This window comes from Sylvia atricapilla, chromosome W (genome assembly GCF_009819655.1).
Source record: "Sylvia atricapilla isolate bSylAtr1 chromosome W, bSylAtr1.pri, whole genome shotgun sequence".
Classification (NCBI taxonomy): domain Eukaryota; kingdom Metazoa; phylum Chordata; class Aves; order Passeriformes; family Sylviidae; genus Sylvia; species Sylvia atricapilla.
Window position 1 is genome coordinate 10,140,652 of NC_089173.1, and position 25,479 is coordinate 10,166,130.

At 40.7% G+C, this 25,479-nt stretch overlaps 1 protein-coding gene and 1 long non-coding RNA gene across 2 annotated transcripts in view; both read left to right on the forward strand.

Annotated features, from left to right (window-relative positions):
- Positions 1-24,638, forward strand: part of LOC136373294 (uncharacterized) — a 394,644-nt gene extending 370,006 nt beyond the window's left edge. Inside the window, exon 2 of the long non-coding RNA XR_010745615.1 lies at positions 24,482-24,638. This is a non-coding gene — a long non-coding RNA (uncharacterized lncRNA). The remainder of the gene's footprint in view (positions 1-24,481) is intronic.
- LOC136373371 (WD repeat-containing protein 44-like) lies at positions 3,027-18,218 on the forward strand. Its single transcript, XM_066338279.1, has 18 exons — positions 3,027-3,290; positions 3,782-4,412; positions 5,606-5,736; positions 5,833-5,925; positions 6,839-6,975; positions 7,988-8,071; positions 8,394-8,500; positions 9,474-9,625; positions 11,039-11,177; positions 11,273-11,337; positions 12,592-12,705; positions 13,503-13,625; positions 14,547-14,738; positions 14,901-15,002; positions 15,256-15,371; positions 15,812-15,939; positions 16,575-16,706; positions 17,151-18,218. The coding sequence occupies exons 1-18, from the start codon at positions 3,219-3,221 to the stop codon at positions 17,243-17,245; spliced, it is 2,613 nt and encodes an 870-aa protein (XP_066194376.1). The 5' UTR covers positions 3,027-3,218; the 3' UTR covers positions 17,246-18,218.
- Positions 24,639-25,479: the final 841 nt, after the last annotated feature.

Here is a 25,479-nt window from a genome sequence, read left to right on the forward strand (position 1 = left end):
GACTCGGCGGAGGGTTTGCAGGGGCAGAGACCAGCGATGAAGGTGTAGGTGGAAGGGGAGGGTACCCCTGAGGAGGTGTCAGTGGAGGGATAAATCTTTGAGCAGGCATTGGTGGGGGAGAGGGATAGCGCTGGGGAGAAGCACATTGTGTAGGATTGCGCGGGGAAAGGGTAAGAGAATCGGGGGGGGGGGTGAGACCAGGCGGAGTGGAGTTCGATACCGGCAAGACTCTGGTGGAGACATTGGGTCTTAGTAGTAAATCAGCTTCCAAACCATCTTCCCCCCCTTTCCCCAAAACCAAGTGTTCCACACAGCGTCTATCTTGGACACAAGCCAGGCACTGATTGTTTTCGAGGACCAATGCTTGCAATTTACACTCTGTTAACCCCTGCGGTTTTCCTCGCAGGTAGAAAAATAAATCAACATATGGAATTTCATCCAATTTACCCTCTTGTTTGCAATACTCCATCAGTTGTGATGTCAGCTTTGGTTCCAAAGATCCATTCTCCAGCCACCTTCGATTATCAGGCAAAACATAACCAGGCCACCATGTATTGCAATAATCAATCAATTTATCTTTCTGTAATTCCTGACCGAAATTTCCAGCTTTCCAGTGTGCTGCCAAGCACCCCAAAGGAGAAACGGGTATGGGGGCATTGCCGCCCATAACCCCCCACTTTTTAACCCTTTCAGCTTCTCCATATGTTACAGTACATAAGACCACTGATGCCGAACCTGCAGGGCTTTCGCCCTGTCTAATGGATGGCCCCTAGGCAATACCAGGAATTCCTTAGCCCAACCACGCGCAGCTTTCGCCGCGTCTGACAGGCAGGCACCAGACCAGACCAGAATAAAGCACCTTACCTTTTCTCCAGGGGACGTTGTGAGCGGCAGCGGGTCCCGCCTCGATGGGCTCCCCGAGAATCCCTCGGTGCCGGCTGGAGCATGATCGGGTCGTGAGGTCCTCAGCAGCGCTCACAGGGTCCTGCCTGGGCCGCCAAAATGTTAGCGAGGAAAACACATAATCACGGATGATTATGAGGTGCTTTATTGAGAGCTCTGGGAGTCGGGCTACAGACCCAAATCCAACTCTGACGAGGGTCCAAGAAGGCCCCAGTATTATACCCCTCCATTACACAACTCTATGTTAATCATTAAGCCCTCCCATTGTTCTATTGTATACACCCAAGCATGAGTTTTGGTAAATATCTTCCCTTGTGATTCTCATGATTCTAGTTTGAGATAATAATCACATTCAGCAACCAACAATCGTTTCAATTATATCATCTATCTTATGATGATTAGGTACAGTTTCACCCGACCTAGTAAAGGATAGCTTTATTTCCAAGTACAAATCGTCCCAATCTTCCCCCCCCCCCCCCCCCCCCCCCCCCCCCCCCCCCTCCGATTACCCAGGCAAAGTTATACTTGATTTGGTTGGAACAATGGAAGCAACATCCTGGTTGCAGTGAAGCTGAGGTTCTATTCCCAGCTTTGTGGCCACAGAAATTATTAACCGTATCTTAACAGCTGTGGGAGGAATTCACTGTCACCAGAAAGTCTGGCTCTGGGAAATCTACCATCATCTGCTCATGTGCCCTGGAATTCCGATCTCCTCTGTCTGCCTGGCTGGAGCTGGGCCAGCCCTGCTCTGCTGTTGCAGCTTCTTCGGCACTGCTCTTTTTGCTACAGTGTGACCCTGCACTCCCCTACCTTGCCAGGACATCCTGCCCCTGCCTACCCGGGACATGTTGCCATTCCAGCCACCAGCCTGGGACTCTCCACTGTTCCAGCTTGGTGCTCTGAGGGTCCTGCAGGGACACCGAGACCAAATTGCCCTGGGTTTTGTGAAGCAAAGCCCTCAAGGTTCTTAGTACTGTTTTGTTATTAGTGCTGTAGTTGTTTTTGTTTGCTTTGTTATACATACTAGTAAAGAACAGTTATTCCTATCCCCATACCTCTGCCTGAAAGCCCCTTTAATTTTCTAAATTATAATAATTTAGAGGGAGGGGATTTGAATTCTCCATTCCAAAGGGAGGCCCTGCCCCTCCCTTGCAGATACCTCTCTTTCAAACCAAGACAGCACAATATGCCATTTCTTTAGGTCAGAACTTTCCAAGATGGATGTCAGCAAGAGTTTGGGGCAGGGAGGAGTTTCAAATGTAATATGCTAGGATGCTCTAGACGTTCTGTTTGGTTGTTTGAGAGTCTAGATAAAGTCTAAGGATAAATTTCTTAAATATCTGTACTAGACAGTCACTCTAAATAAAAAAACAGGGACAAATGATTGAAAATACCCTGTTCTAGCTGGCTCTGCTTTGAGGGCTACTTACTGGATCTCTGCAGATCCCTTCCAATGTCAAGGATTCCATCAGGTTGCACTTTATATATTGCTGATATATGTGCTTATGGACAATGTGATGTTGTGGCCTTTCATTGGACTAGATAGTCTTTAAAGTTGTTTTTTTCCTAACCCAAACTCTTTAGGATTTTAATAATTCATGTAGAAGTGAAGATGTATGATGAAGCTCTTAGTGATCTGTATCACCTGAGATTAAAGCAGTATCCTATGGTATAAACTACTTGTGGTTCTGAAGCTAAAATTTTGCAGGAATTGATTAAAATGTTTACTCACAAATAGAATATTTTCAGTTCAGCTTATTTGGATTTTGGAAGGATCTGCATGAAGCTGACTGATTGCTAAAATATACAATGTGCACTAGGAATAGTAGAATGTAAGATTCCATGTTGGAACCTCAGAAGCATATTTGTGACCACTTGATAGAGCTGCCTGCCTTAATTTGGAAATTTCTAAATAGTTTCTACTATATGTGGCTATTATACAGTTCTTGCATCCTTTCCTAAAAGCTGATTAAAAAAAGAGAAAATATTTTAATATGGAATTTCCTTGCTGCAGATTATTATATGCGTTTGTTTCTCTAAACTTCATGCTGCCTTCAGTTTGATTTTAGTTGAGGTTGCAGCCTCTCATGCACAACTGCCTATTTTGTTGCATAGTGTGCAGCCTTTCTGTGCGTGACCAAAATACTACTCATGTACTGAGCATTACTGTTTAAACATCTGACCGCAGTAGTGTATGAAAATGTGGCAGATTTCTTGTCCTTTATGCTATTTAATTTGTTGGAGCTATATTTTTGTTAGATCATCTTACTGAAGAAGTTAGTACCATCATCTTATGACTTTTTCTTCTGTAGGATATGGACAATAAACTAGACAAAGCTGGAAATGAAACATTTGTACGAGAAATGAAACAAGATAATTCAAAAGAGGTTAGTTAAATATTGCTTTGAGCTTCCAGCATCACACTAAAAATATTAAATAATTTAATGATCAAGATTCATCCTGAAACTACCATAAGTTAGAATTAGTTGTTAATGTTAGTAAGAATGTTCCTCTAAAGGGTAAAAATCAAACTTAAGTGTTCTAAAAACATTTAGGATTCACCAGCTTTGAATTATTTGTGTAATTTACAGGATCATATTTAGCAGTACATGAGAACTCATAAGTGAACAGCTTTTGTTTCCTAACTTTCTCTCCAAGTATATTAAAGAACACTGGAAATTAGTTACTTTGTTTTATCTTTTGAATATGCTCATTTCTGCACCAAGGTTCTGGTCTCCTTTTTAAACAAAATGCATTTTGTATATAAAACAACTTTTCAGTGGAAGAGTTCTTGTGGGTATTGTGCAGGCTGACTGGTTTGTGTACCCAGGAAGTGCCTGCTGGTGACTGGTAGAATGGTTTTGTTTTGTTTCTCTAGATTATTGACAGTATTATAGAAGAAAGCCAGAAGGCCCAACAACTAGAGGATGATTCTTTAGCTTCTAGAAGAAATGAATTGACTCTTCCAACTTCAGATGCAAATGCTTGGATTTCTGGAGCATGTATCATTAGTGATATCCCAGAAGTACTAGCTGCTAAAATACCATTACCAGAAGACACTAGAGAACCAGAGGATCAGAGTGTGTGTAAAGACACTGAATTGGAGTCTGGGAACCTTTTGTTTAGTTCTGACCAACAGGGATCTCATAAACTAACAAAAGTAACAAATGCAACTGACCATAAAATGAATGAAACTGAAGCACAAGGAGAAACATCAGAAAAAGAGCACATAACAGACAAGAAAGAGGCAAATACTTTAGAAAAAGTGGCTTCAGATTTATCTACCAAAGACCTTTCTACAACAGAAGAAATGCCTCCAACAAAGCCACCAAGGCAGATGACTGTAGAGCCTGACATAGTTGTGAGCACGAAGAAGCCTAGCCCAGCCCGTCCCCCACCTCCCACAAATGTCCCTCCCGCGAGACCACCCCCCCCTGCACGGCCAGCTCCACCTCCCCGGAAGAAGAAGAGTGAACTGGATTTTGAAGTGCAAAAACCTGTTTTAGAAGGCAAGTATTCTATTTTAGATGGGTTTAGTTATCTACAGGGTTACTATTTTTTATGTTTTAAGTGAAGGATCATTCAGTCCTGTGATTTTAGTTTAGTTAATGGGTATAAAATCCTTCAACAGTCTTAGCTATTTACAATGAAGTAATACCCTTCTCCTTTAGAAGTGTTCCTCATTCGTAGACTTTCTTGTAAAGTAAGACTTCCTACTAAAATAGCTGTAGCTGGAGCTGTAGCTGTAGCTATAGCAAGAAATTGGCTTGTGGGAATGGGCGGAGTCCCAGCTGCTTTGCCCTGGAGGGAGCCAAGCTGAGGAGTTAAGAAAATTTCGCAACTTCACCCAGAGCCCTTAAGACAAAAGACCTTCTAGTCACGGCGACCTGTCCGGAGACCCACAAGCCCCCTCGGGATTTTATGTAGATCTGTTACAATTGATTGGTTCTGTACCCTTTTCCTCCCACCCTGGTGTCCCATAAAAACCCCTGGGTTTCCTCTGGTCGGCAGAGGTTCCTCGTCCCTGGACCCTTTCGCTGGTACCTTTGCAATAAAGTACCACCTGCGGAAATTCCACACGAGACCTCTCTCTCTCTCATCACGGCTGGCTAAAAGAGGGGCAACTCACAAGGGCAGGAGCTGAGAGCACTGAGCTGAAATCACTGAGCTGAAAAATCACTGCTCTGCTCGCCAGCTGAGAAGCCCCTCTGCCAACTGAGGAGCGCCCTGACCCCCCAAGGAGCTGTTTCTAGAGAGACATCTTTTGGGGTGGCTGTGGCTCTCTGGGTCCCAAGCGGCAGACCCCATCTACCAGCTGGAATATCTGGCGCCCGAGCTGGAATATTGACTCATCAATACATAAGCTAAAACCCAGTTACTTCAAATAAAATGTATGTATGGTCTGTATTTGCATAGAAATGCAAGTCAAGGTGTGGACTGAGGTCTTATGAAAATATGTAGTCCTGGGTTACTAGGGAAATGACTATTAAAAAGAAGTTAATAAAGCTTAAGACGCCTAGGTGTGAAATCATGCCTGAACCTCCATCAGTATATGAAATACATAATTCTAAGTTAGATTTGGTGGCAGTTGATCATTAAAAAATACCAAACTGGTCAGAAAGGGTGTTCAGGCCTGGAACTGATGTTAGGATTTGATGCCTATGGCAAGTGTTATGCTCTTCTTTCTAATAAATCTCTTCAGTTTCTCGGGACAGCTTCACAGCTGGTGGTCTTTTAACTTCAAATTCAGTGACAGAGGGTGTGCCCAAAGATTCACAACCTTCCTTGGATTTGGCCAGTGCAACTAGTGGAGATAAAATCGTCACTGCACAGGTATTGGGAAATGATTGTACATTTGGTAACTGTAACATTTTCCATTGCTTCAGTGTTACAGTAGAGATAATGTAATCTATGTTTGCACAATTTCAGGAAAATGGGAAAGCAGCTGATGGCCAAACAGCAAATGAAATACTTGGACCACAAAGACCCAGGTCTAACTCTGGCAGAGAGCTCACAGATGAGGTATCAGTGGCTGTGGTCTGTACATGGTACACCTTTGTGCTTGCTTTTCCTGTCTGTTAAATAAATTGTATAGTCATTCCTTGTTCCATGTCACCAGGAATGCAAATAGAAGTGATGGCACAGCTGACTTTGTCCACCTAAGAACTTTGTGTCCCCTGAGTCATGTGTGGCATTAGCCTTTGGAAGTGTGAGTTGTAACAGACATGAAATGCTATCAAGTTTGTGTTGGTAGCTATGCAAACACCTCAAAGGATTTTCATGGGAGGGAACACCAGCAAACCTGCCATTTTGTCATATGTCTAAAAGGGGAAGGAGTCAGCAATAGGAAAATTATCTTCCTCATACTAAAAAATAGTTTATTCAGTTAATAATTCCACTAATCCTCATGATATTTGGCTTTTGTAAGTTTTCATTCATGTCTATCACTGTATAGCTTTTTTAAACTGTTGCTGAACCTATGTAAGCATTCATGAGATACTCCAAATAAACCTTTTCCTTTGTGGTGCTAGTCAGTTCTAAATTCCTTTCCTCTCTGTATGTTAAGTTTGCCTTTGGCTAAAGCTAAGATACAGCAGCTGGAGTGGGAAAGGGGAAGACTGCAATGTCTTTTAATTACATAATATGTTTGATATTAACATGAAAGGTGTCAGGCAGTGGTTGATGTCTCTATAGCTGCATTTTTAATTTATGAAATTGAAGCTTGTGATATGTAACTCTTCATCTTTGTCTAGTGGTTGATAATGTTTGCACTAAAATGCTAATTTAAACTCAGTCTTTGTAAACTAAATATATAGTGAGCTACAGAACTTCCCATTAAAATAAGTAATTTGTAAGTTTTGATGATTTCTGTTTTGCTCTAGGTTTTCAATTCTAATCAAGTTTTCTTCATTTCACATCTTATTTTTTTCCATAGGAAATTCTAGCAAGCGTAATGATAAAAAACCTTGATACAGGTGAAGAAATACCTCTGAGTTTGGCAGAAGAAAAGTTGCCAACAGGCATTAATCCCCTGACTTTGCATATCATGAGGAGAACTAAAGAATACGTCAGGTATGAATCATGAGAGCTTTCAGCTCATAAGATGCTGTTGCTCTCACAGTTTTTGCATAAATGGAAGCTGCTCATATGCAGGTTAAAAGAGCCCAAATCCATATGTCTGACTAATCTGAGCTAATTCCCAGTTCTCAATGAGCCAGGCTCCTTATTGACTTTTCTCAAGTTTACTAAAAGTTGCTGATATTGCTGGAACTTGACAAGCAAGTACATCTGAAAATCCACTGATCTCCAGTTAGCCTTTGATGTACTAAATGTCATTTCTGTGCTGAATTAAACGCAGTTTACGTTCAAATACTGGATGTTGTTCATGCCACTACCTCCTTTAGCTTTTTCAGTGTTTCATAGGAGACTCTTCCTCTGAAGATCTGTTGTCATTAGTACAGCTGACTGCTTTTAGGTTTACCTGTTCTTCATAGAGCTTTAGATCCTTCTAATATGTAAAACGGAGTCTTTTTGCAATCTTTGATAGGAAAAGACACGTGCTTAATGATCAGAAAACCATGTCAGTCTAGATGTTCTTTTCAAAGGCCTATATTAATTTATACATCAGACAATTTCTAGGTTTTTTGCTTTGGTGTATTATTGAAAAGCTCAATTCTCTAGAACTCTTGTGAAAAAATTTCTATTTCAGAATTAACAACTATTAATTTATGTGATCTGTGGAAAGCAACATATGAGAACAAAGTAGCATGTTACCAGTTCCTAGTAATTTAATGTATTTTGTCTACTCTTAGCTTTCAAAGTGTCCCTATAAGCTTAAGTTGGAAATTTGTGTGCAGGGAATAATATATCTTTGGCACCTGCAGTGTCTGCAGCTTTAGTATCAAGATATCTAAGAATTGAAAAACCTGTTTATTATGTGATTAAAATAATGTCCATGTTTTTCCAATGTGTTACATAGAGGAATAAAGATGGTTCCTAAAATGCAGACCCTACTTTACTAACATTTCACTCAATTTAGATTCATTATGATATCCCATTAAACAGTCACTTCTGTATTTCCTAGTAACGATGCAGCACAGTCTGATGATGAAGACAAAATGCAGACACAGCAAACTGACACTGATGGAGGGAGGTTAAAACAGAAAACGTAAGATGTTGTTTTATGTTTTTACTTTCCCTAGAAAGAAAAAAACAGATTTTATTTTTCTAAGCTGAAGCTTGCCTTCTGACTACTGAACAAGTTGCCTTTTAAGTATTCACTTTACAAGTGATACCTGATTTTACATAAGCCTGTAGCTTTATGATTGAACTGAAGATTGCATGACTGCTGTCAAAAGTACTGCTTATTTTAAGAAGCAGTAATGAAAAAAGATAAGATTGCATTTCAAATCAAAATTATTGATTCATAGTAGCAAAAAAAATGAGAATTTTCCATTATTATGTGTTGAAAAAGTACCCTTGCTTTTAAGGACTCAACTGAAGAAGTTCCTTGGCAAATCTGTAAAGAAAGCAAAGCACCTTGCTGAAGAATATGGTGAACGTGCTGTAAATAAGGTTAAGAGTGTTCGAGATGAAGGTAAATGGCACTCAATCTTTTTTTTTTTTTAATAGGATAGTCGGCTTATCCTTGTGCTTTTAGGAATCAAAGCTGGTAGAGGAACATACACTGCTGCATTCTACCACTGTTCTACAGTTGGTGGTACAATATTTTTAGAGTTGGACCTTGTAGCTTAGTAGGCATTTTGAGACAACCAGGTTACAAGGATAAATTCTTGTGAAGTAATAGTTGAGAGACCTTTTCAACTAAACCAGCTTAATACTCTGATTTTTTGTTGTGCTGTTAGAAAGAGGTTTTGATATCAAAATGTAAACATTTTTGGAAAGTTATTCCAACAAATGTAGAAGTGGGGATTATCTTCATTACTTTAGTAAATCAGATTGTTTTCTGGCAACCAGTGCCACAATTAGAATTCTCATATAGCTTGAGCTCCTGTTAGATTTCCCAACTAAAACTGAATTCTCTCCTTGTTTCATCAGTGTATCTTTCAGACAGAATTCTAGTGCTGCAGCAAGCTGGTGTAACCACAGCCTGAGATAAGTGCCATGGAACTGTTGCACTTCAGTGTCTTGTGTTGCCACTGGCTGTTGGCTACAGCTCTTTTGCAGTTCTTATACTTCATGGGCAAATCACCAGGCCATTTCAGTGTACTCAGAGAGAAGAAACCAATAACCTCGTTTTCAGCACACATTAAACTGACAGAAATCACTTACTGCAGGATCTGCTGAATGCAAGACAAGTGCCAAGAAAGGGGCACAACAAAAATTAATAGCAGTTCTTATTTTCAGTGTTCAGTGTTTGGATTCGCTGTAGCATAAAATTAATGCAGATGTTTTTCTAGACCTTGATGCTATACTATTCTTATTTTGCTTTAAGATCTTAAAATTGCCTAAAGAAATTGTCTAATTCAAGACTAATCTGCTACCAAAAAGCTTACTAACAGATTAAATGGATGCTACAATATGTAGTGCTGAATTTGTGTTCCTCTTAGTCTTTCACACAGATCAAGACGATCCCTCTTCCAGTGATGATGAAGGGATGCCCTATACAAGACCAGTTAAGTTCAAAGCAGCACATGGCTTTAAGGGGCCTTACGATTTTGAACAAATTAAAGTTGTTCAGGATCTCAGTGGAGAGCATATGGTAGGTCTCAGTTTCCATCTGTGGTTTTCCTGAATCTGTTCAGCCTGAGATTCAACTTTTCATTTTCATCTACTTGCCGACCTCTAAAAATGACTGTCGGGTTTATTCTCTGTGAAAAACTTTATTCTGGAAAATAATAGTCTGGCAAAAAAATGAAAATTTGGCTGGTTTGACCAGATCTTCAGGGGGTAAAAAGCATGTAGATTCCTAGGCATCAGGGATTCTCCAGAGCTCTCCTTTGAAGAGTTATGTCACCAAGTGGTATTTAGTTTTTTTGGTTTCTGCAGTTACAACTTTAGGCTGAAATAGGCTCTTTTCCACTACCAGAACTGAGCACAGAGCAGCAAGTTTGATGTGTTCAGCAGTAAATAAATTAGTCTTAGACAGATGAACACAAGTACTGAACAGAAATACTTAATAGGTTTTGGAGGCATAAGTCGGGAGAGGTTAATAGAGTATGTGGATCAGAATGATAAGGTGGGGAGAAACCAGGATAGGATATTTGCAGAGATGCCTGTGGAGAATCAGGCAGAAAAACTACCTATTTATCACTGTTTTAAGTGTGCATGCTTCCCTATGGAGTCTGGAATACATTCTAGTATTCCTGATTTCCCAAACTTCTGCTGACAGTAGCTGTCTGACATTTGAAGCAATCCCTCATCTCTAAGTGTTGGGCTGACAGTAATGACCTACAGCAGTCAGTGACCAGAGATTCCAAGCTTATCCACAACTGAACTTTCCATTCCTACTGGTAATCTGTGTTACTTTCCATCATGCCAGTGTTTGACTTCTTAAACCTAGGAAATTCCTCCAAATTGGTGGAACTTGGTGGAGTCAAATGCCTAGTAGCTCTTTATTCAGTAGCAGGAGGAAATGGGATACTGCTTGTGTGGTTATGTTTTATTGACTAGTAACTCTTTGGACTTTGCAATGGAGAAAGAATTGTTCTCATCAGAGGCTTTGCAAAACCCTCATGCCAATTATGAATATAACAAATATATGTAGTACTCATTTTGGTTGCCAGTTGGTGTAACCAATCAGTTTCTACTTTAAAAAAAGCATGTGAACCTCAAGTGCAGCTACAAGTACTTGTCGGTTCTACAAAACAAACGGGAGATTCTGAGTCTCTCAGACAACTGTACCAGCCTTATGTGGAATTCTGTGGTAGTACTGACCTCCTGTAACTTCTCTCTTGCAGTCATCTGCCCGTTGGGCTTTTTCTTTCAAACTGTTTTTGCATGTGTTGCGCAATCCACCAGTCTTAACAATTACTTATCAGTGTTTTGATCTACAGTTTATTTTACTTGTGGTATCTTGTGTACGTCTAAAATCTTGTCAGTTGATGTTGTAGCAAGTCTTTTTGGTACACAGAAAAGCACTTTTTGTGATTTAAACAATCATCTATTTTGACAGGGTGCTGTTTGGACTATGAAATTTTCTCACTGTGGTCGATTACTGGCATCTGCAGGGCAGGACAACGTAGTAAGGATATGGGTTTTAAAGAATGCCTTTGACTATTTCAATAACATGCGCATGAAGTACAACACAGAAGGTATCTCTCTATGCATGGCTAGAGCTTTGAAACAGCAGAAATTCTGGGTATTTGGGAACTTGATGTTGACCATGGTGTTTCTGTCAATGTTCCAGGCCGTGTCTCCCCTTCTCCTTCTCAAGAGAGCCTGAATTCTTCCAAGTCTGATACCGATGCAGGGGTAGGTACACAAGGTATTGGGAGGGGAAAAGATGGTCTGGTTTGTAATTCCAGATCTTCATTGTTGCTTTATCCAAACATACATTAAGGAGTTCTTGGCTTGTGTCTTTTTGTCAAACTGTCATATCAATAGATGTCTTCAATCAAATACATTAATCCCGTGTACAAGGGGTGCAAGCAAGGAAGCCCGTCATTGAATTTAAAGCATTACAAAATCTGCATAGCTGTGCTGTGGCCTCCTGCTAGAGGAGATTGCTGAGTGAATTGCTAAGGAGAAAAACTCTACATCATTAAATTTCCTGTCTTGGTGTTTTATCTCTGGCCATTACTTGTGGTTAACGTCTGACTTGATGTTTTTTCCGAGGAAGGCCAAAGTGAGCAATGGGATTCTAAGAAGAATAATGATACCTGACACATTTAAATTGTTCACATCCATGTAGAAAAAAATGGAACATGAGTGAAGAAAAGTATTCAGACACTCTTACTTGTAGAGTTTCCAGATACTGTAGTAAACCTTGCCATTAAAATTAATGTATTTAAGGTGGGGTTTTTTCTATTTTTAGGTTCCAGTAGTGTAAGAAACAGATGACACAATCAGGGTTTAAGTGAAGATCTTGGCAGTAGTGTTAATTGTGTGTGTTGTTTTGGCAGGGGGGAAGCAGGGAGGCCAGCAATCATTCTTTATCTCATGTAAATGAGTGGGCTTGATAAGCCACACACACCAGAGATGTTGTTTTGAGTGGTTGGGGTTTTTTTTGGGTTTTGGTTGGTTTTTTTTCCTGGAGAGGTTTTATATAGGAACTTTTAGGGCTTTTTTTAATTATTATTTCACACCTGTTAATTCTTAACTGGTCTCTTACTGGGAGGTTGTCATTCATGATATGCACTAGAAACTTGGAAACCTGAACTCACAGTTTATATTCTGAAGTGGAATGCAATTTTTAAGGTTGATATACTATGTTCCAAAAGCTTATCTTCAGGTGTTTGCTTAAATTCCTGTCAAACTGATCCCACTAAATAAGAGCTGAAAAATGGAAAATTTAGAACTTCTTAATTTTGCAATTTCAGGATGATGTTTCACAGCCCATTGTACTTGACATTTACTTCAGTTGTTTATTAGTGCAATATTGTTTATTTTAAAGTAATAAGAGTTGTTCAAATTGTTATTGTCTTTATACTTTTTTAAGCAGTAAGTGCCTCATTGTTAATTTTTCCAGCTAATATTTGGTAATATTTCTATACATTTCTGTGATAGATTTGCAGTGGAGTTGATGAAGACCCAGATGATAAAAATGCCCCATTTCATCAACGACCATTTTGCAAATACAAAGGCCACACAGCAGATCTTCTTGATCTTTCCTGGTCTAAAGTAAGGCACCTTAATACAGGCTACACAGTTCTTCTGTGTTTTCCTTGTTTTCTGTTGTCAGTTGCCACTGGAACCATACAATGAACAATATGAAATGATCCTTGAAGTCAAGAGTTTTGTATAGGCAACATTTTATTCTAGTTGAAATAGTTGGAATGAAATTAGCAACCTTCTTGTGCTTGTGTAATTAAGAGTGGTCTTAAAAAAAACCAAACAAGCCAGTAACAATTACAGTTGTGTATTTAGTAATGAAAGTAAATTTTTTAGAGTGGGAGGATTTTCCATTGTAGCTGTGTGGTTTCTGCTTTATGGTGTTACTGCTTTTCTTGTCTTCAGTATACTTCGCTTTTTGTGCAAAGTGTACACATTCTGAAGTTGCTGAATACATACATCTATTTTAAAATTAGAGAATTACCTTGTTTCACATCAGACTTATTCAGATAATTCTCCACATGGGAATGCAGTTGTACTTTAAGGAACACAGTCTGGTTGAAGCATCTCAGGCATCTCTGAAGTCTGTCATGCCATTTCTTCTCTGAATACTTTAACTACATTCCAAGTATTAATTTTCGCTGAGATTACTTGAGAAAATTTTCTGTGACCAAGGGTCAGTGTACAGCTCTTAAGGAAAGCACCAATCAGTAATGGTAATTTGGATAAACCTTTTTATCTGAAAAGCTAAAATGTTGAATTTCATGGCAGCAAAGAAGTTGGTAAGGCTCTACCAATAAAATTTCTTCTGTATTTACCGTTACTTTCGTGTCTGTTAATAACTGTGGAATTCTTTTGTTTCACAGAATTACTTCTTGCTTTCTTCTTCTATGGATAAAACTGTCAGATTATGGCACATATCAAGAAGAGAATGTCTTTGCTGTTTCCAGCATATAGACTTTGTCACTGCTATAGCTTTCCATCCAAGGGTAAGTGTAACTGCCCTCTTACTTCTAGAAAGGTAGAATTTAAAATAAGAACATTCCACTCCCCTTTTTTTTAATTAAAAACATAAAATTATTGAATAATAGACTTTGTGCACTTCAAAAATATGCCTCCTGGATAATACTCATGAACTTTGTGTTCATCTTCATTGAACTTTACTGAGATTGTCCATGGGGTTTAACCATGTGTATATGTGAAGTGAAAAGTGAATAATTGTCTGTTGGCTGTACCATCACAGCTGGTATAGTGTAGAGTAACTTCGTGAAAAGTTAGAATTTCCACTGAGGGACATCGTGATTAAATATTTGTGGAAAAAAAATCATAATTATGAGTTTGAACAGATTGTCCAGAGACCACAGAATCCTTGAGAATTTTTAAAATTTCACAGAATATAACCCACTACAGCCTAATCAAACTTTTGGAACTGTTCTTGCTACAAGCAGGGGAGGTGGATCAGAGACCTCCAGAGATTACTTTCAACTTATTTTTTATAATATTTTAAAAATACTGTAATCAAGCTTCCTAATATTAATAAAACTCAAGTGGAAGAACAGTGTTTGTCAGTGTTCCCTAAACATACAGAAGTAGTAGATGTATGGGAAACTGTGAAAGGAGCTTTCAGCTCCTGGCAAGGTGAGTGCTGAGAAGGTAGAAACTACCTGTGCTAACAGTGAGCAGTTTTCTAACTTGAGGTATAACTCCATGTGTGTAATCTTGTCCAAAACCTGTAAGAATTTGAATTCCATTTGCCACAAATTTCTTAAACTTTATGATCAGCTCATCTGAGGGCTCTTATTTGGGAAATTCTGTAGAGGAGCTGTTTGGAAATGGAGCAGGAAGGTTTTAAGGAAGTCAGAGACATACTCGTACCACAAGCAGAGATTAAACCTTGTGTGTGTTCTCAGGATGACAGGTACTTTTTAAGTGGTTCATTGGATGGAAAACTCCGACTCTGGAACATTCCTGACAAAAAGGTGGCATTATGGAATGAAGTAGATGGGCAGACAAAATTGATTACAGCTGCCAACTTTTGTCAGAATGGCAAATATGCAGTCATAGGCACCTATGATGGAAGATGCATCTTTTATGACACAGAGGTAAAAAAACTTTGAGACTGTGCATTTTTTTATGTTAAATTGCAAACAGATTTAGAAGTCACAGTTATTTAAATACCAAGAAACAAACCTGTTAGAGCTTGAAGCAAACTAATGTTTTTACACAATTGTTTCAAATTGGGACATGTTTTGATATCTTTTCAGCACTTGAAGTATCACACACAAATACATGTGCGTTCTACCAGAGGTCGAAATAGAGTTGGAAGAAAAATTACTGGCATTGAACCTTTGCCAGGAGAAAATAAGGTACTATCTTTCAGTGCAGCTTTGGCCCAGTACTGAATTCTGATGTTTATATCTAATGCTTAGTAAGTTTGTGCCAAATCTTTTAACGCTACTAAAACGAGCCTTACTCTTTGCTGATTTAGGCTAATACAATACTAAGTAGTGGTAAAATAGAATATATATTCTTTTCATGATGTTATGCTCTGATTAATGTCCAGGTGAAAAAATGGTTACAGATTGTTTCCATTCCTAAATTTATTTATTTCTTTTCTAGATACTAGTGACATCAAATGATTCCAGAATCAGGTTGTATGACCTAAGAGATCTGTCTCTATCTATGAAGTACAAAGGTTATGTCAACAGCAGCAGCCAAATCAAAGCCAGCTTTAGGTAGGACAGTATTGTAACAATCGAGTTGTTGGATTGGGAAATGCTGTGGCTGAAGTACAGAGGGTTTTGTTTGAATAATCTACATTGGCATGAAACTGAGCCTCTGAAATGTCACTTGGCTAGGAATGCAAAGGTAAAAAAAGGCTCTGGTCAAGAGTGGTGAGCTGGGAGCTCCTGTGGATGAATGAATGCAGTTGCATCCTGTGGACAGTATGATGTGTGTCCATTACTATTGCTGTAAGTGCAGGGACTGAGGTTGGAAAGGAGCTTGGGAGATCATCTTGCTCAGTCCCCCTGCTCTAGATAAATTTCCCAGATTAAATCATCTCTACTTACTGGGCTGTAGCCCAGTTAGTGTCAGAATCTAGAGATGCAGAGCTACTGTAATGCATGCTTGAACAGCTAAGAAAAGTAATGTTTTTCCTTCTTTGAATTTTTAGCCATGACTTTACCTACATTGTAAGTGGTTCAGAAGACAAATATGTCTACATTTGGAGTACATACCATGACCTGAGCAAGTTTACATCTGTAAGAAGAGACCGAAATGACTTCTGGGAAGGCATTAAAGGTAAAAACCAGCTTTTGATCTTTGTTTTATCGAAACTCATATGATTTGAAAATTGAAATATTTTATTTGCTATGCATTTAGTGTGAACAAATTCTTAGCAGGATGCATGGTAACTGGTGGCCTGTCAGGAATCCTTGTTCACAGGAGACTCTGGGATGGCAAGAGACAGAGTAGCTTAGAGTTTGTCCAGCTTCAATAAGAGATTCAGAATTAATGTAATGTTTTGCTGACTGATTGTAGAAATCAAAATAATTATCAACCCATAACCTTTTATTGAAAAGTGACTTTGAAAGCAAATGCAAGCTTTTTCTTTTTCATAGCAGGCTATAAACAAAAACAGGTGGGAAAAAAACAGCTCTTTTATCTGCTCCACATACACACAGTTTTTGGGAAATGTGGGCCATGTTTGTATCAAATGTATTTTGGACTTCTTGCCAGTTAGTTTTGGGCACTTGGAGCATCTTCTGAAATCCCTAAGATTATAGAACAATGATTGTTGTTCTTTGAATTCTGAGTTTACCTGATGCCACTAGCACTGAGATTCTTGTATATTTACTAGAGCTTATGCCTGCTGTTCTTGTAAAATTAACAAATTCTTGAAACAAGATAATCAAAATTGGATTGTGTTTCTGAAGCACACAATGCAGTTGTCACCTCTGTGATCTTTGCTCCAAATCCTGGTTTGATGGTGTCACTGGAAACTTCTGAAAAGCAAGAAGCTGAAAGTAAGGGAGAAAATTGTGGGATATCAGACACCATACCCTCTGGTAGGTGTTTAAGATGAACTCTGCTTGGTACCATGGTGTGAGCAGGAAAATGTTATGAATACTTTCGATCTGGGTGGGGGTTTATTGAGAAGAAAAGTCCTTGCAGTGGCATGAGTATATATTCCAACTTAGCATTCCACCTTGAACATTTTGGCAGCTGTTGCATTCTTAAAAGGTGAGGATGTGAGATGAGGGGTACAGTTGCCATCCTAAGTACTTTAGGATTATTCCTTTTACATTGGAGATGTTAAGAAGTAGAGCCGCACCAACCATTAATGAAAAGGTTTCTTTACTAGAAATGCTGATGTTTCTTGAAGTGTTGGCTAGAAATCAGGAATATGATAAAGGAAGAAGGGTATCACAGTGATTTTATATATTTTAATGAGAGTGTAATTTTTATACATTTTTTTAATGAACTAACAGTTTATTCTCTTTCCTGTTAAGGAGCTCTGAAGACAGATCACACAGAAGTGCTTTTATCAGCTGATTTTACTGGAGCAATTAAAGTCTTCATTAACAAAAAGAAATATGTATCTTAGTTGGTTTGCAACTGACAGCATAAACCTATGGTACTGTGAGATTAAAATTCCATAAATAATGCAGGCAAAAGCAAAGTATCTAATATAATAATGTTACAGGCTGATTTATTTTTAAATCTTTATTTTAAGGCTACTCAAATATTGGATCCTTGGAAAGCAGTGTGCCTATTAACACCTGGGCTTGTAGGATAGAAAGGAATGTGTAAGAATAATCCTGCCAAACATTAGACTTTAAACTCTCTACAAACAGTTTTGCAATGTCATTGTGAACCTGCACAGGTTTCTGCAGAAAACCGTGTTCACACGTGTGTGTGCCTTTTGGATATATGCACAAATTGGAACCTGTATCAAAAGCATTTTAGTGGTGCTTGTGGCCACTAGATGTCAGGAACTGGGGTGGGAAGGGAAGGCTGGAAAAATGCTGAATAATGTAGTCTGACCTTTGCACAAAATTCCATTTGAGAAAGATCTTGAATTTGTAGTAGCTAATATTCAGAGTTTTAAGTTATGCAAGTTTTTGATGGGTAAGCATCATGTGTAAATGTTTTTTATAAATTTCTCAACTACAAGATGTGACTTTTTTTTTTTTAATCTTTTAATTTTTGTGGACTTTAGATTACTTTCTTATATATAATTTTTTGCACACTGGAGCACAATACTTGTGTAAAGAATTCTCTCATTCCGTGTTCACAGGCACCAGGATATATTCACCTTCCAGATAAAATTAAGCTGCATTAAAAAGTTATTATATTTCACAACTATGTAAAATAAAATGTTTACATTTTTTAAGCATTGTAGCCTAAAGTTTTAAGTTCTTGTTTCTTTATGCCACTGAATTTTGAAAGTCTTTGTAAATATTCATATAAAACACCTATGAAGTAACATTCTGGGCATCATAACTCATGAAATGTTATTGATGGTCAAATGTTTCAGAGAAAAAATGTATCATTAAACTTGGTCACACACTTGGAAATTGTTGATTCTTTTCCATTTTGATTTGTTAATTTGCCTTTCATCTAAAGTAGTTTTGACCTGTTTCAGCAATCATTGATCCTGAAAGCACTTATTACCTTCTGAGTTCTACTTTTCCTGATCTTGTCACACCTTTCTTTCTGAAAGAATGGGGAATGGAGTACTGCAACTGGATATTAAGCAGAATTAAGAGTAATTATATGGTAGTTTATCACGAGAAAGTGTTGGGGGTTAGGTTTTGTTCCTTTTTACTCTAAAGAATTTTTTCCCCATAAGTTACCAAGGAGACTAAATGTCGTACTTAAGACTATTTAACAAAACAAAGGGGTGGTCGAAGCTCGGAGGGGGGTGGGGTTTTGAGGCAGAAAAAAGGACAGAGCTTCAGGTAGCCTCTCTCTGGTTTTCGGCCTTCGGGGAGAAAGCATGGCTGGGTTGGTGCTCCTGCTGGCGGATTTCACTGCAGTCCAGTCTTGGGAAATCTGCCATCATCTGCTCACCCTGGAATTCTGAGCTTCTCTGCCGCCCTGCGAAAGCTGGGTCAGGCCTGGCCTGCACTGCCATCGTGGTTCCATCAGCGCTGCTCCTCTTGCTACAGCATGACCCTGCATCCCCTGCCCTGCCGGGACATTCTGCCACTCCACAGCTATCGAGACTCTTTTTCCACTGTTCCCAGCTTGGTGCTCTGAGGATCCTACAAACGCACCAAGACCAAACTGCCCTGGGTTTTTGTGAAGCAAAGTCCTCGAAGTTCTTGGTACTGTTTTTGTTATCAATGCTGTAGTTTGGTTTTTTTATTGTTTTTGTTTGTTTGTTTGCTTTGTTATACATACTAGTAAAGAACTGCTATTTCTATTTCCAAAATCTTTTGCCTAAAAGCTTTTAACTGAAATAATTATAATTGGAAAAAGGGTGGTGGTGGTGGTTTACATTCTCCATTCCAAGGGAAGCTCCACCTTTCCCTGGCAAATACCTGTCTTCCCAAACCAAGACAGAAGGACATTTCAAAAGTGTGCACAGAACGCTCTCCTTCCCATTAGTGGAAGAATGAAGACATGGAGAGGCAGGAAGTGAGTTTCAATCGTCTTTTAATTCTTTTCTACTCAGGTGAATTTGGCTATGACTTTGTATAGAATTGTCTTGGACAAGAAAGGCAGTTGCAAGGGATTTATCATCAGTCAAAATAGATACAAGAATGGTACACATTTTATAAAATTATCTTCAGTTAACACAGTTGAGTGAGTTTGACTCATAGTTGAAAATACCTGCATGGATGAAACAAGCTAAAGTCTTTCAAGGTTCTTTTGTTACTTTAAGCTCCACTGAACTGACAGAAGTGAGGAGGTGGTACAAGAAGACATTTGGTTTGTGATTCCCAAAATCAGTTTCTATAATATATGCAATATCTGTGTAGAAGACTGTAACTGACTGAGATTTCTGTGAGTTGTTCCCAGACACTTGCAGGGTTTGTTATAGATGTTCTACATATTTATTGACTCATACAAGTTAAGAACCTGCTTTGTATAGTACAAATGCCATCAATTTGCTTGCAGGTACCTTAATTCCAGACTTGACACATTGTGGCCTTCCTGTCTCTGGAACTAAAAGTCCAGACTGCAGGAAGAGGCATATGGGCTTAGCACTGGGGGTTTGAGGTCTCGGACTGGGTTCTCTTTGCTCACCCAAGATTCAAGTGGTGGTTCGTGTTGTAAATGTATATTATAAAGTTGTCTTTTCGCAAGATGTGTGCTATATGATTAAGAACTTTGTGATAAGGATATAAGTTCTTATTTCTGCTGTTCGTAAAGAAAATTAGGCATAGTGGTAGTAGTGATAGAGTATGCTTAAACTGTCTGTTTGGCTGGGATAACATCCAGTGAACATGTAAAGAAGACTCTGCTATTGATACATCAGCTATCAGCATCTACCATCTGAAGAAAGCATGGACCAAGGCCCAAGCTGGAGGTGATAATAAAGACACAGCCAAGAAACACGCATGCTCTAAAAAGGCGGACCCAAGGAGGGGCCATGCAAAACAGTCCCTGGAATATGGAAACTAGTTTATGGAAAAATATGAATATTCAACAGATTGATATAATAGAAAAGGTACTTAAAGAAAGTCTCTGAAATAGCAGGTTGTGGACTTGGCTGAATGCCAAGTCACCCAGCCGGCCGTACTTTGCTTTTTTTTATCTCCTAATTGTCTTATCTTTTATTAAACCTATTTCTTAAAATTTACATAAAGGTGAATCTCATTTTTCACAGTTCGAGAGAGTCTTTTGCCCTCTGAAGGCCCTGAGCCAGACATGAGAATGAAACGGAGTCTTCAAGGTCTTGTTTTTTCTTGGTTTCTCGCGTTGTTTATAAATTCTTATCTTACAATGTTCTCTGTGCCCGGCAGAGGTGTTCTGCTGCTCAGACACAGGGTGACTCCCTCCGCAGTGGGATGTCGCAGCCTCTTTATACAGAAAACTTATGTGTATATTATTTACAGTTATGTGCCAATACCTATCACCTGTACTAACAGGGTCATCTCTACTTTGACCCAATCCCCTTAAACTAGTTTGTGCCACCATCACAGCAGAAGATGGATGGCCCGGCCACCCCCCACGCTCCCTCCCGCCAACCCTCCTTCCCTCTCTCCCACTGCACGTCGGCCGCCTGCGTCGCCACATGTTGTATTTCTCTGGGGAATAGTTTTTCCCCAGGACCCCTGAAGCCTGTAACCATATAGTTTTACCCTTCCTTCCTTTCTTGACCCAATTGGCTGAGATCCAGCCATCCTCCCTGGGCAGAAGCCTTGATAAGGGTCTGTTCTTCCTTTTTCTTCCTCTTGCCCTCCGGCCCTCCAAGGCCCCAGCTCTTGCCCTCCGGCCCTCCAAGGCCCCAGCCCTCTTTCCCTCCTTCTGGACCTCCCTTGCCCTCTGGGCCTCCTGCCCTCATTTCCCCTCCTGGAATAAACATCTTGGATCAACCCTGGGGGTAAGAGCCTCTTTTGGATCTTTTGCCCTATCCCTGAAATATTCCCCCAAAGCCTCCCAAGAAATTGAGCTAGCCCTGGGGGGCTGCAGGGGATTTGTTTCAGCCACAGGTCTCCGAGCTCCCTGGAGAGTGCGGGTGGGGAGGGCCGGTCCTGGCTGGACAGAGCCCCGGGGGAGTCGGGGGTTCCCGGAGGAGGTGTTGAGGAGAAGGCCGGAAAAGGGGCCAGAGTGCTCGTGTGCCCCCGAGAGCCCCCAGAGCATTTATTCCGGGTGGTCTGTGCAAGCCGCTTATGGCCTGAAGGAGAGGGATTTCTCACAAGGGCATGTAGTGAGCTGGACAAGGGGAACGGCCTCAGGATGAAGGGGGGCAGGTTTAGATTAAATATCGGGAAGAAATTGTTCCCTGTGAGGGTGGTGGGGCCCTGGCACAGGTTACCCAGAGAAGCTGTGGCTGCCCCTGGATCCCTGGCAGTGTCCAGGGCCAGGTTGGACACTGGGGCTTGGAGCAGCCTGGGCTAGTGGAAGGTGTCCCTGCCCTGGGCTGGGGCAGGGGGGTGGAATGGGATGAGCTTTGGGGTTCCTTCCACATTTTAGTGATTCTGATGGTCCTGCTGAGCTCAGTCAGCCTGAGGAGCTGTTGCAAATTCAGGCTGAAAGATGAGTGCTCGTAATTTACACTGTGTAAAGGAAGAAGGAATGCTTAAAAAATTCTAATGCATGGAGTATTTTTAGAAAAGGGATGGGGAGAGGTGCTTCCTTTTATTTTCTTCGGAATAAATGTTCTTTCTTACAGCACTGTAGAAACCCTGTTCTGCTCTGGCTGCTGAAGGACACTTGCCAAGAGATTGCTGTCCCTGTTGTGTCCCCTCGTTTGTCGTCTCCTGCGTCACGGGTGTCTGTGTGTGTTTGGCCCGGAGCTGCTCTGCCTTGCTTCTTTAGTCTGGGTGTCGGGGTAATAGGACAAGTCCCGGGGACTTGAAGTTTGTCTTGTAGGCCTGTCGAGGCTATTCCTAGGTTGCCACAAGATGTCTGCAACTGTCAAGTTATCCTGCAGCACTCAGACTTTTGTCCTAGCTTTCTTTGAGATGCAGCTGGATGAAATCTGTGGCAAAGTGCCCCATGCTAGGTGAGGGGCCTCCCCTTAGAAGATCAGTCACTGCTCAAGACGAGTCACGAGTCACGTATTTCACATTTATTGGCACTCCAGTGCAGGCCACCTGCATTTACAACTTCAAACAAGTGAGTCCCTTGCTAACCCACTCTGGGCAGCAGCTGGAGCCTGCTCTGGGCTGGACTGAGGGAGCAAACACTTGGGGCTGACACTGCTCCAAACTGAGGGTACTAGGGGAAACACCTAGCTTTGTCCTGGATTTTTTTTTTTTTTTTAGCTTTCTACAAGGTTTTAATCATCAACTTGGTAAAAAATAAATGGTAAGGGCTGAAAACGTGAGGGGCTGTCAAGTTATACACACCAAGGACAGATTTTTTTTTTAAAAATAGCTGTGCATCTTATATCTTGATTTTGAGACTCTCCTTTTTGGCCATCTTTATTTTAAAAAAATCTTATTTTAAAGTTAGCTGCTTCAATAATGAATTGATTGTACAAATACTCTCTAATGTCAGAAGGTTAAAGCACTAACATCAGCATGCCATCTCCTTAATTTTTAGCAGCAAAACCTGATCTTTACTAAACTTAAAACCCTATTTTTTTGCTGCTATAAGTTAACAAAGGTGTTTATCAGCTTTTGCTGCCCTTCACTGATATTCAAGGTCAATAAAAAGTTGCCCTACTATTCTAAAATACAGATTTTAGACCTCCCTCATTCTCTCCAGACTAGAAACATGTGAATAGATTTTTTGATCTTCTTTCTTTTGGTTTCTGTGGGTTTTAAGCTGGATGGAGAAGGTGTCTGTGGACATGGCACCCAGGGAATGGTGCTGGAAAGGGCAGGATGGAAAGGAACTGTTTAGAAATCCAGAAGCAGCAGTGTATTTGGAGCTGGTGATCCTGCCTCAGGCACACTCTCCTGGACAGTCTGCACAATGATAGTATTCCTGTTTTCCTTCCTGAACCTGGAGTTGGAGGAGAATAGAAGTCTTGGCATTGGTGTAAAGGGGAACTCCAGGGTAAAAACTGCCGTTTGTGTCCTCAGAGAGCAGTGGGGAGAGCCTGAGAGAAATACTGGCTGGCTGAGGGATACTTACGGCCCCTCTGGGATAAATTCCTGTGTCTCCTCAGACCTGCCGGTTTGCAGTAGCATTTGGACACATTTTGCTGAAGCATTGTTAGTGTAGGAAACACATAATCACAGAATGATTATATGTGGTGCTTTATTGAAGAGCTCTGGGAGTTGGGGTACAGATCCAAATCCAACTCCAACGAGGGCTCAAAAAGTATACAGTCTTATACCCCTTTGTTATACAACTATATGTTAATCATGAAACCCCCATTGTTCTATTGTATACACCCAAGCATGAATTTTGGTAAATATCTTTCCTTGTGATTCTCATGATTCTGGTTTAAGATAATAATCATATTCAGCTACCAACAATCGTTACAATTATATCATCTATCAGATGATGATTTGGTACAGTTCTACCCGACCTAGTAGAGAATAGCTTTATTTCTAAGGTCTATGTATCTAAGTACAAATCATTCTCATCCCTCCTCCTCCCCTGATTACCCAGGCAAAGTTATACCTGATTTGGTTAAAACAATAGCATGAAACAACATCCTGGTTGCAGTGAAGCTGAGGTTCTATTCCCCAGCTTTGTGGCCACAGAAATCATCTTTAATTTTTAACCCTATACTATCAGCTTTGCTTCTTAATAACTGGTGATCCATGGATTGCTGGGTGATTTCCATAAGTTCTCCTATTTCATAGGAGCTGCATGGCGAGGTCAGTGTTCTGAGGGAGGCCCTGGCAAAGCTGCTGAGGGCAAGGAACACGGAGCGTCCAGAGGCCTTCTCCCACCTGAGTTTCTGCTGGAGTGTGCTGTGTGCAGTGCTGGATGTTTAACCAGGGTTTGGGGTGTTCTCCTGCAGTCCTGGCTCCAACCGCTGCCTCTGAGCTGAGGCCTTGCTGTGTCCCAGCACTAAACCCAGCAGGTGGGTGTGCTTTTCCAGCCCTTGAATTCCACAGGCAATCCCAGATTCCCGGAGCTGCCCGAGGCACGGCCTGGCCTCACTGCCTGGGAGCTGCACTTGAGTCTGCCTGAACCAATGGCATCCTGGCCAGGTTTGAAACTTTATTCCTGTTGTTTTTCCTTTTGCAGGTAGTTGCAGGCAAAAAAGGAGAGAGCCAGTAGGAAGTGAAGCTGCTGGCAGGCCTTATCCCAGTCCAAGCTTCCCACTTTTCTCTCTGACTCCTGGATAATTGCTTGGCCATAACCACAGACTGTCTGTTTGATTTCCTGCCTTTTCCAATAAATCGTTGGTTTCAGCTGGAGTGTGTTCCTGGTGTCATCCTCCTCCTCTTCCTCCTCCTCCACGGATTTCTAACTAGAATTCCTGACTTTTTCCGAGTTGAATTTTGTTATTCCAGCAGTTGTGGCTCTTTTGTTCCACTGAAACTTGCCAACTCTGCTGAGAGCTTCAGATGTCAAATACAAGTCATATTGGAGTTGCTTTGGATTGTTACTGAGCCGAGTAACAAAATACAAATACAGGTAATTTCACACAAAATACAGGCAATTCTTGGATAGGAGTAATTAGACCTGTTGAATTCCCACTTTAAAATCAGAGCAGAAGAAGCAGGTTTTAAATCATCATTCCATGAACTTCCACCGACTTGATGACTGTTGCAAAAGTTCTCAGTGTTAGAAATTCCTGAGCTTGTCTCCAACAACAGGTCTACCCAGGAGCCCAGAGCCAGGTACGAAGGCTGTCTGAGGACAACAGGTCTACCCAGGAGCTGTGTGGGGCAGAGCTGGGAGAAGAAAAAGAGGTCAGAAAATCCGTGGGGTAGAGAAATCTATGAGGCAAGAACGTGTGGGGCAGGGAACATCATTCCCACACATTCCCTGCCCCACAGATCAAAAATCATGCCCCACATCCTGACCCCATTCCCTGCCCCACATTTCTGCCCCTCACATTTCTGCCCCCATTCCTGCCCCATAGATTTCCTGACCCCTTTTCTCTCCCAAGCTCTGCCCCACACATTTCTGCCCCACACATTCTTGACCCATTTCTCTCCCCCAGTTCTGCCCCACATCCTCACCCTCTTCCTGCCCCATAGATCCCTGCCCCACATCTTGATCCCATAGTTCTCTGCCCCACACATT

Coding starts and splice junctions, on each gene's coding strand:
- LOC136373371 (XM_066338279.1), top strand. CDS start 3,219: ATGGACAATAAACTAGACAAAGCTGGAAATGAAACATTTGTACGAGAA. Junction 13,626..14,546: donor CTATAGCTTTCCATCCAAGG/GTAAGTGTAACT, acceptor GTGTGTTCTCAG/GATGACAGGTACTTTTTAAG. Junction 15,372..15,811: donor CAAATCAAAGCCAGCTTTAG/GTAGGACAGTAT, acceptor TTGAATTTTTAG/CCATGACTTTACCTACATTG.